The sequence below is a fragment of the Piliocolobus tephrosceles genome, chromosome 12 (genome assembly GCF_002776525.5).
Source record: "Piliocolobus tephrosceles isolate RC106 chromosome 12, ASM277652v3, whole genome shotgun sequence".
NCBI lineage: Eukaryota > Metazoa > Chordata > Mammalia > Primates > Cercopithecidae > Piliocolobus > Piliocolobus tephrosceles.
Genome location: NC_045445.1, coordinates 15,791,265 through 15,803,043, shown reverse-complemented (window position 1 = coordinate 15,803,043; position 11,779 = coordinate 15,791,265). Strand labels below are relative to the sequence as shown.

Below are 11,779 nucleotides of genomic sequence, written 5' to 3'. Positions count from 1 at the left end.
TTTTGAAGAAGAAAATAACACTTGGATTGTAATCATCCAGTTTGTCCCAGGGTATTAGTGACAGAGAGGTTTCCATATGTGAAGAACATAAAACGGAATACTTTCAATTGGAGTTCCACTGTATTAATCCCAGTAAGGAAAGGAAAGAAAAATTCTCTGTTACTAAACCCCAGAATATCTTTTTCTACGAAATTGATGCAGTTTCAATCAATTGATCTTTGTGTGAATGCTTTATCCAGGCCTCAGTAATGTGCTGTGCAGCACTGACAGTATTTAAGGTATTAAATACCTACTGTGCCAACAAGCTGAGTGATTGACTCAAAGGAGCTGAAGTTTTACTCAATCATTGTCCCATACATTTCTCCTACTCTAATTGCTACCTTTACACAGCATTAAAAACAAATTAAAAGCATATACATTATTAGAGTATAAAATATGCAGATATGCTAACATGTTGCAGGGCAAACCTGGGCAATACTATTTAGTGTATGCAAGTGTCATGGCTGAAAGGATAGCTTCTGAAGCCAGAGAGCCATGGATTTTTGAACTTGACTGCTCCGTTCTCCCAACTGAATAGACATATGATCATCCTCCCAGAGGAAGGCAGCATCTCTGAGTTCTTTTGGAGGTACATCTATGTGTGTGCCTGTGTGTGTGTGTGTGTGTGTGTGTGTGTGTGTGAAGTGTTTGTACAAAACAGAAATAGAGAGGAAGTGTTTGTAACAAAAACTAATAAAAAATGAGAAACTGAATTGACATTTGGTTAATTAGTTTACAGTTCTAAAACTGAAAATCATCCACATTGTGTGTTCTAGAAAGACTTCCTGCATTGTGACAGAATTGCAACTGTTACAAACTTCTTCCAGTATGCCCACATAGAAATTGGAAAATCCCCAAAATGACGTTATATATTATACTTGTCTGCATTCTTTATTATGGTAAATGTGATGAGAAACACAAGATACTTGTACTCATGCATGTGATATTAGCAAAAGGGTTCATTGATTTGTCATAGATTATTGTTCTCTGTGCAACAAATTCAAAGCAACCTCTAATAGTAACACAGTGTTTAAAGATTAAAAAGGCCCAGAATATGTGATGGTTCACGAAAGAGTAGCTTCCAAAATTCCTCCAAGCTGGGATTTTTTTTCATTCTCTCTCTCTCTGTTTCTTGGAGATAAAGAGCAGTCCAGAATTAGAGACATGTTCTTTTGAGTATACTACTACTTAGAGCATTCTCAATCGTGTGAAACCATGAGACCACATCATTGTGGACAGAGCAATAAAACTTACGAAAAGTTGTCTTTGTAAATATGGTTAAGAATTTGAAGGGTACTAGTGGCCTGACCTAGCTATACTTTGCTAATTGTTTTATAATTGGAAATGGTCATCTATTATACCACTGCCATATCCCTGTACAGATTTTTGTACTGGCAGTTAGAGTCCCGCTGTAATCAATTTCTAAAGTGTGAAAATGGCTTTGAATAGAGGTTGAAAGGATTTTCAGAAACAATAGAAAAAAGTGTAGCTTGTCTTGAAGAGATTGTTGTTTAAAGACTCTGCCAGTGAAGGCACATTTCAATTTTACCCATGAAGGATATTCTCATCTAAATGAGCCTTCTAAGATACATTCGTATGGAATTTGTTGAAAATGGTCATCAGTTCTGATCCCACCACCCCTTATCCACAGACTAGCTATGGTCAGTTGATGTAGATGAAGAGATATTCATTTTCCCTCATACGTTCATTTGGACAACGGATGCTTGGAAAAGTTAAATCCATGTAGCTGAGGTCTTTGAAAAACTCTTCGGTGAGCTTGACTGGCTTAAAACTGGAACAAATGTACTGGTTAGGGAGTGGAGGAGTGCCACAGATCACTTCCCTCTCAGTCCTTTAAGGATTCCACGGCAATGAGCATGTATTCTCTTTGGGTACAAACAAAACTCTTGGGAGGGGGAATTGAAGCCTGTTTTGCTTTGAAAAACTTGCAAAAAGCCTGAAGAAAGTGTTGTTTTCTTTTCCATATTCAACCTCAGCCTAAATACAGTGTAATGACTGAATATACATTCACAGATGGGGTGGAAAACTGACATTAAGGGTTATGCCATAGAACACCGACATTAAGTGCTATGGTGTAGAACAGTAGGTATCAGATTCAGGAGATTCCCAGGCCAAGCCTAAAACAAAAGAAGCGTACAAAACGTCACAGATGATTCAGGTACCCATAAAAAGCTTGAGGACTACTACTCTACTGCAATGTTAATAGACGCTCCATGAAAATGTGGCTTGGTGGCCAAATAAGTTTGTCTCAGCATTTGTAAGAGTCAAACAGATTTCTTTAACACAAGACTTTTCAGAAATTAATCTGCTGATTCACACTAATCCTGAAGAAAGGAATAGTGTACGCCAGTGTGATATGGTTTGGCTCTGTGTCCCCACCTAAACCTCATTAGAATTGTAATCCCAATGTGTTGAGGGACGGACCTGGTGGGAGGTGACTGGATCCTCGGGGCAGTTTCACCATGCTCTCTCATGATAGTGAGGGAGTTCTCACTAAATGTGATTGTTTGATAAGTGGCGCTTTCCCATTCTCTCTCCTGCTGCCATGTGAAAAAGGTCCTTGCTTCCCCTTCATCTTCTGCCATGACTGTAAGTTTCCTGAGGCCTTCCCAGCAATGCAGAACTGTGAGTCAATTAAACCTCTTTCCTTTACAAATTACCCAGTCTCAGGTATTATCTTTATAGCAGCATGAGAACGAACGAATAGCAGTGGTTCTCAAAGTCCCAAGGACCAGCAGCCTCAGTATCGCCTGGAAACTTGTTAGAAAAGGCAAGTTTTGGGCCCACACAAGACTCACTCAGTCAGAAATTCTGAAGGTGAAGTCCGGTGATCTGAGTCTTATAAAGCCTTCCAGGTGATTCTGATGTGAGCTAATATCTGAGACCCAATAGTATTTGAAGTGTTTCCCACAACTATTTGACTAAAGAGTCTTTTTTTTTTTTTTTCTTTCATCAGTTAGGCGGCAAGACTAATATTTTCTGCCAGGAGGAATGCTACTAAAAGATGTGCGTGAGGGGGTAGGGTGGGAAAGGGTGTGTGTGTATGTGTGTGTGTAATGAAGATGTGTGAAAGTATTGATATCATCACTTGTAGGAAGGTTTATTTGAAGACTATTTATTTACTTATTAATTTATGTTAACACCACCGTCTGTTTAAAACAACTTTAAGGCAGCTCAAAAAGAATGCTGGCGGTAAAGGATTGTTCCTGGGCATTTTGACTCCATCCTATTAATGCAGGCATCCCTGAGACCCCCATTGTGCTAATTTGCTTATTACCAGCAGACCTACACTATTTCTGAACAATAAAAAAAGGAAGACCAGCAACCGAAGTAGTCAATGACCAAACTTTAAAGTTCTTAGAGAAAGAGGGAGACAATGCACAATTTTCCCTACTGATTAAAAATTAGTAACAGGGAGAGGTGGTTGAGCGAGAGTCTCCTGATTTTTAAAACATGGTACAAAGGCTCCTGCATTTGAAAAAGGCAGGTGGGCTTACCTCATGTAGGTGTTCTTTAGAGCTCAGGCAGGATGAAGCAGGATGAGGAGGACTTATGATGAAATCACAAGGTGACTAGACTGGGCTGGGGTGGGCAGGGGTAGGAGCTCATGCTGAATCTAGTCCAAACATCATAGAAAAGAGGAGTCTCCCCTCCTTGCAAAAGCAGGCTGTTTGGAGCCCCAGTAATTTTATTTGCAGATGCTCTGAAAAACACTAGTCAGTTACATTTTATGTATTTCACAATTCTTCCCTCTATATACAGATATTCCTTTACTTACGATGGGCTCACATACCAATAAACTCATCTTACGTTGAAAATGCATTTAATACACCTAACCTAGCAAACATCATAGCTTAGCCTAGCCTACTTTAAATGTGCTTAGAACGTTTAAATTAGCTTACAGTTGGACAAAATCGTGTACTACAAAGCACATTTTGTAATAAAGTGTTGACTATCTCCTGTCATTTATTGAATACTGTACTGGAAATAAAAAGCAAAATGGTTGTATGGGTGCTTAAAGTATGAGTTCTACTAAATGCCTATTGCTTCTGTACCACTGTAAAGCCCAAAAAAATGTAAGTTGAACTATTTAAGTCAGGGACCATCTGCATTGACTGTTTTCAAAGTCTTCATTGCCAGACAATGCAGCTTTGGGGAGCTAGAGAAAAGTCATCAACATTAAAAACAATTTTACATTTTCCTTCAGTTCTCAAAGGTAAAAACGACACTAGATATTTAGTCCTGTGTATTCCCTCTAGAGAGGAGAGAAATAAGCAACAGAGATGGGAAATGACACTGTGAGTGGCAGAGAAAATATTAGCACAAAGGTCTCATTTGTATAATTTGACCACTGAATGGGAACGTGAATTCCTCTGTACCAATCTGAAGTCCAGGTACGGTAACTAGTAAAATAAACACATTTTAAAGTGTTCATGTTAATATGAATCTCTAGACTGTAGATTATCTGAGGACAGTGACCTTATCTACATTATACAATGTTTACTTCCAGTTGCTACTTCAGTTACTGGCACATAATGGACACTCAATAAATACATGTTGGAAGATTATTCTTTGAATGAATATAAAGAGTTTATTTGGTGCGTATTTGGGTATACAACAACAAATATTAAACAACTTTTTTAAACTTTTTGTGCACAGGACAGAAAACTGCCTGTACATGCTATGTCCACTTTTGGAACACAGATTTTTAACAATTATTAATGCACAAATCTTACATATCATGCAACTCTATGCCAAGAACCCAACTTTCTTCCATGCAACAGATATGAAGATCTAAATGGAAACCTAGCTAAGTCTTAAACACTTTTCCAGTAGCAAGTATAATATATGTTGTTGAGGGAAAACCAGTCTTAACAATTCCTTGTACACAATATTCATATGCCAAATACAGTGACAGGAGGACTCATACATATACAGGTAAGACATTTCTTGTTTTAACAACACAAAAGACAACATCACAGTTCCACAGTTCCTGTCTTTACACAAGAAGCCACAACAATAGTTTAACATGATACACAAATGGAATTAAGAGAAATCTACACTTGAGGATAATTTTTTGAAGTTATCTTTACTGACTGGGGTTGACAATACAACTCAATTTCTACGCACAAAGTACAGCACAATAACTTGACCAGAATACTACAAATCTAAAAAAAAAAAAAAAAAAAAAAATTGGCAAAATCACAAGAACACTGTTACCTTGAGCCTGAGAAGCCAATTCAGATTCAACCCTGAATTTGGTTGATTTGGATTAAATGACGCAAAAAGTCAATAGAACCACTGAATTTCAGAAATCATAAAGTTGCACTATGCCAAAGAAAAGAGTACATGTGAATCAAGCGTAGATAGAAAACATCAAGCCAAGAAAACAACACAATTCACATAATTTTGTTTGCCCCGACAAAACATTTAAGCAGTTAATTTTGTTATGTTTTGTTTTGTTTGATTTTGAAGAACAATTGTGGTCTTTGAAATTTTCTTGGTGGGAGAGCAAATTTTGATCAGCATTAGTGCTGTGAAATCTTTTTGGATTATCATCCCCAAAGTATAGGTGAGATCATGAGAAAATTTGGCAGTCCTTCTCCCAGATTTAGTTCACTGAAATGCTTGGCATTCTTTTGCACAAGCTCAATCTAAATTAAAATGGGGCCTCAGTATGGACGATAAGAAGGTCTAATGGCAGATAGAATAGTGAACTCTGCCTGTTTGTTTGGTAAATGTCACTGACAAATTTGAACTTTTGGGTGAAGGACTGCGAGAAGAATTCAACAGCACCTGGAGGTAAGGTTCTGTTACAGAGCCCTTCTTTTGCCCTCACTGGCTACGTTGATTCATTGTGGCTCATGGATTTGCCTCCGTTCAGCACGCCAGAGACACTTCTGCTCTTGGTTGGGGTCCCGCTTCCAGATCGGGAGAACTCCGTGAGGTCGTGCAGTGATGGCTCCTTGTACATGGCCACTGAAAAGCACACAAAGATGGTGTAAAAGGCCTTCAAATGGGCATACCGATCGTGAAAATTTCTAAGAATAGCTTGTAGGTGTTCTGTTCTACACACCTAAATGACAAGGATGTGAGGTAATGCATATGTTAATGAGCTTGATTTAGCTATTCCACAAAGTATACATATTTCAACATATCTTGTTCATAATAAATATATACAATTTTTATGTCAATTATAAATTAAATTCAGAAAAGGAAAAAGAGAAAAAAATACATTAAAAAAATGGGCACACTGCACTGGTCCTTAACTTTTCTTTTGGTTATTAGGTTTCTGTGCCTTAAGCCAGACATGAAAAACACTGCTTTCAAGGACTCAGTAGAGAGTGGACAGGATCAGATTAAGCAAAAATCTAGCCTAGGTGTAGTAGTGTGTAAAGAATTTTAATGCCTAACTTCAATCACATATGGTTATGTAAGAGAGGATTAATAAAAATGCATTTAATAAACCTCTTAGAAGTTTAAATATCATCTATAGCATACTGTGCAAGGCAAATATTACAACTTAAAATATTTTAAAACACTGATTTCTATCATACTTTAAAATGAAACACTTTAAGAGCCTAAGTATTGGATAATTCTTGGTATATTAAATGGTAAAATTTATTATTGTTGTGCTATAAATAAACATAAGCTTAGAGTTATGGAACACTTATAACACTAGATACTACTCTAAGTGCTTTGCATGCATTATCCCATTTAGTCCTATGAGAATCTTATGAGTACTCTTATCCATATTATACAGATGGACTTGAGGCATACACAGGTAAATAACCTGTTCAAGACCATCCAGTTAGTAAAAAGTGAACTTGGGCCTTGAGAATCTAGGCAGTCTGGCTCCAAAAATCGTGCTATAAAACAGTGCTATGCTTGTTTGAATTGCGCAGTGTCTGCCTCTACTCTTAACCCCTACTCTAACCCCAGGCTAGTAATCTCTTTGAAGTCTTCCTCTGCTTTGCCTGCATTTTCTGTCTCTTCTCTACCATATCTCACTATTTCTTATATTCCTATCTTCCATAGCCTATTCTTATCCCTCACCCTTTCTAATCTGCTATTAATTTGCTAATAATTATGGGAAAACTTTAAGCAAAATTTACTGAAATAATGTGTTGGGCCCTTAGAGAGGACCCAAGGAACTTTCTGGTGTTAAGTGTACACACATATTTTTTTTTTTTTTTTTTTTTTTTTTGAGACGGAGTCTCGCTCTGTCGCCCAGGCTGAGTGCAGTGGTGCGATCTCGGCTCACTGCAAGCTCTGCCTCCAGGGTTCACACCATTCTCCTGCCTCAGCCTCCTGAGTAGCTGGGACTACAGGTGCCCACCACCACGCCTGGCTAATTTTTTTGTATTTTTAGTAGAGACGGGGTTTCCCTGTGTTAGCCAGGATGGTCTCGATCTCCTGACCTCCTGATCCGCCCGCCTCAGCCTCCCAAAGTGCTCGGATTACAGGTGTGAGCCACCACACCCAGCTGTGTACACACATTTTTAACATCTATGTTTCTGCCCAGGCAACACTGTAGCATAATTTGGGGGTCTTGGCTGTCCTGAGTTAGCATGTAAGTTACTTCTACATAAGTAAAGTGTCACTATATGTACATGCATTATGGAAAAATTAAAATCAGGAGAGCAAATGTTTTTGAGTGTTACAAAATATAAGGTTTTAAAATAAATGTCTTAATGTGGAACAACTGTTTCATTTTCAAAAGTATTATTAAGGACTGTTTTAAATTACTATTTCTAAATGTTCAACATCACTAATCATCAGGGAAATGCAAATTTAAACCGCAATGGGATACCACCTAAAAGCTGCAAGAATGGCCATAATTAAAATGTCAAAAAACAACAGATGTTGGCATGGATGTGGTGAAAAGGGAACACTTTTACACTGCTGGTGAGAATGTAAATTAGTACAACCACTATGGAAAACAGTATGGAGAATTCTTAAAGAACTAAAAGTAGCACTGGATCCAGCAATCTCACTCCTGGGTAGCTACTGAAAGGAAAATAAGTCACCATATGAAAAAGACACCTGCACAGGTATGTTTATAGCAGCACAACTCACAATTGCAAAAATATGGAACCAACTTAAGTGCCCATCAATCAATGAGTGGATTTAAAAAAGTGGCATATATACACCATGGAATACTACTCAGCCATAAAAAAGAATGATATGATGTCTTTTGCAGCAACTTGGATGGAGCTGGAGGCCATTATTCGAAGTGAAGTAACTCAGGAATGGAAAGCCAAATACTGTATGTTCTCACTTAAGTGGGAGCTAAGCTATGAGGACACAAAGTATAAGCATGATATAATGGACTTTGGGAACTTGGGTGGGGGGAAGGTTGGGAGAGGGGTGAGGGCTAAAACACTACATATTGGGTATAGTGTATACTGCTTGGGTGATGAGTGCACCAAAATTTCAGAAATCACCACTAAATAGCTTGCCTATGTAACCAAAAACCAACTGTACCCCCAAAACTATTGAAATTTAATACATAAATAAGTATTATTTAGTAGCATAATCCATAGTTCCCAAAATATCAAATGTACCTTTTAGTGGTTTGGGCAGAAAATGAGCTGCAGGCTTGTTCTTCTTCACATGGTTGCCTTTCATGATCTCTCCTTCTTTGTTCAGACCCAGATACCACCCTCGGCCTGACTGCTGCTGACGGTATATCATTGATGAATATGTCACATAATAATTTTCAAACACTGATTCTTTGAATTTGCACTCAGGTGTGAAAAGTTCCTGCAACAAAAGTATATAAACAAAAGTTCAGTGTTTATAGCTACGAATTTCCTGTAGAATCATGCGGTATTGCCTTTTAGGAGGTTAAGACATACTTTGTAAAAGCTTGTATGATTGGTGCTCTATTTTAATAGTATAAATATCATAATTGGAAACCAGCAGACTATATATAACATTTCACATGATGCTTTAGAAAAAGCCGTAAGTGGCCGGGCACGGTGGCTCAAGCCTGTAATCCCAGCACTTTGGGAGGCCGAGATGGGCGGATCACGAGGTCAGGAGATCGAGACCATCCTGGCTAACATGGTGAAACCCCGTCTCTACTAAAAATACAAAAACTAGCTGGGCGAGGTGGCGGGCGCCTGTAGTCTCAGCTACTCGGGAGGCTGAGGCAGGAGAATGGCGTAAACCCGGCAGGCGGAGCTTGCAGTGAGCTGAGATCCGGCCACTGCACTCCAGTCCCGGCGACAGAGCAAGACTCCGCCTCAAAAAAAAAAAAAGCCGTAAGTGAAAGTGTTATTGATCAATGATTAGCTCTCTTTGTAATAGGTAATGGGAACATCAGAATAAGCCACATAAGTGAAATATATCGGACAACTACAAGAGTCAAGGATTGAAAAGACAAGCACAAAACTGACACATAGAGCTTTGTTCCCTTCAGGGTTCAATATGGAAAAAAAAAAAAAAATTCGGTCCTTGTACTTAATTTTCATGGATTCTTGAGTTATTATACACTATGGTTGTCAATTGTCTCAGGCTGAAACCTGTGTTACAGTGCTTTCTGCCTATGTTTCTAAAAGAATGCTACAAAGAAAGCCTACCTTTTACTTTTAGGTAAACCAAATCGATTTTTTTTTTGGATCAATGAACCTTGACTTGAGACAGAAAGAAAAATTCCCCCCTCACCCCATCCTTGCCTTACAGTAACATTTACATGCAAATCAATACAAAAGCAAGGAATTTACAGTGATTTTACTAGCAGACATGATAGAGCAGCCCAGTGGACTTTGAACTCAGGAATGTGGTTTTCTGTCATGCATTTGGCCATTTTTACTTTAGACTGGATTTTTCAAAAGAAGGGCTCCTGCCCTCAATAGACCATTTCAAAGAAAGAAAAAAAAAACAACCTTTTGTGTGTTTGAGTGTACGCGTGTCTATGTGTACAATAAACAGCCATTAAAAATGATAATTTCTAAGCTAAATGAAATGAATAGTAGATTTGAATCTATAAGAAATCCACAGAGTAGCAAAGGGCCTACTTGGAGTGGAAGATTATTAGGAAAATGCTAACTGCGCTACATGTGATAGAGGCACCAATTAAACTACCAGATTTTTGCTAATTTGCTGAGATGTTATCAGGAAAAACACTTGGTACTATCATCAAAAACATGTATACAAACTAATATAAACTAATATTGCAAGCTTTCTGGGGCACCAGTCTTTTAAAAACAATGTCTCCATGGTTTTACCTTTCTTTATTTTCATATTGGATACCATTCTTTTTTTATTATTATACTTTAAGTTCTAGGGTACATGTGCATAACGTGCAGGTTTGTTACATATGTATACTTGTGCCATGTTGGTGTGCTGCACCCATCAACTCGTCAGCACCCATCAATTCATCATTTTTTAAGCAATACACACTAGCCGAGCAGCAACATCTGAAGCCCTCTCAGTCACTTCAGCAAAGAGGGATATATTCCTCATGCAAGGCAGCTTTTCTCTGAAATTTAAGCACTCAAGCAATTTCCTTTCCTTTTTTCTAGGATTCTACGATCAGTGCTTCACACAGTAATCTGCCTAATCTCCCCTCAGTTTCCCAATCTGGCTCCCAGAATGCACGAATTGGAGTATCTTTGGGGGTTATTTCAGCCTAGGGGCACACTCATAGATCTTCAGAGGATTCACACAAATTCAACCTACTCAAGAAGCAATGTACTTCTAAGGCAACTGTCACATGTTAGGAACCAAAATGTTCTATTTATGGGCTGTGAAAACTCCTCTTTGTAGGATTTCTCAACATAGAGAAAGCCAAGAAAGTACCAAGAAATTTGACTAGAAGTCTCCACATTTCCTTTAGTGGTGAGGACAACTACATAGAACGTTGCTGAAATTCTTTGGGAATTAAATCACTGTATGGAAAGAAATCATCATTGGAGAATGGATTTTCCTTTCATAAAGAGTCAAACCATTTGAAAATAAATCTGGTGAAAAATGCATATGATCAAGGCAAGTGATACCAATTAGCCACATAAACAATGTATGGCTGACTTCAGAATGGTGAGATGGGATCATTGTATATTCTAAGTCAGGTCCCCAAAATGGGCTGCATTTAATGTCTTGTGAGATAGCAGCATTCATTCATTCATTTAATACACATTTTCTAAGGATCCATTAATGTACTTGGTTGGTGCTAAATATTCATAGGTAAGTAGTATGTGGCCTCAGACAGCTTATCATATATTTGTAGGTGTCAAGCATGTACCCAAATGTCATAGATACAATGTGTGCTACCATAAGGAAAGAAAGGGAGGCTTACAGGAGGTGCTGTATGAAAACAGAAAAAGCCAGACTTAATTCTGACTGAGGGACTAGGGAGGGATTCACAGAGAGGGTATCATTTTAGTTAAGCTTTTCAATACAGAAAACGGAAGAACAATATTTGAAGCACAGAGCCACACTTCCTCTACTTTTTCTGTATTCTCTGTCTTAGTAATTGGAGTCCACCATCCTGGCAGTTGCTCACACTTAACACTTCAGAGGGCCTTTCATTTCATTCCCGTGCTCTCTAGTCCATGATCCATGACCTTCACCTTCCACTCCCAATGCCACTGCTCTACTTTGCGCCTTATTACCTCTTCACTGGACTGCTGTCATAACCTCCTAACTGGTTTCTTCTCTTCAGCTGGCAGGTTTGCTTTCCTAAAGCAAAGTTCCCTTCCTTGGGAAATGT

The 11,779-nt window shown here is 38.4% G+C and overlaps 1 protein-coding gene across 4 annotated transcripts in view; it reads right to left on the bottom strand.

The window, feature by feature from the left end:
• Positions 1-4,628: 4,628 nt before the first annotated feature.
• The window catches only part of FGF13 (fibroblast growth factor 13), a 561,456-nt gene continuing 554,305 nt past the window's right edge, over positions 4,629-11,779 (bottom strand). For 2 of the 4 annotated variants that reach the window (XM_023202562.2, XM_023202566.2), the window contains 2 exons: positions 8,628-8,826; positions 5,528-6,039 (listed from right to left, as the gene is read on the bottom strand). In XM_023202562.2, the coding sequence (XP_023058330.1) occupies positions 5,903-6,039; positions 8,628-8,826 (336 nt within the window). In that variant the 3' untranslated portion in view covers positions 5,528-5,902. Of the gene's footprint in view, positions 6,040-8,627; positions 8,827-11,779 lie in introns of all 4 variants that reach the window. The other 2 variants (XM_023202563.1, XM_023202567.2) reach the window with 2 other exon arrangements.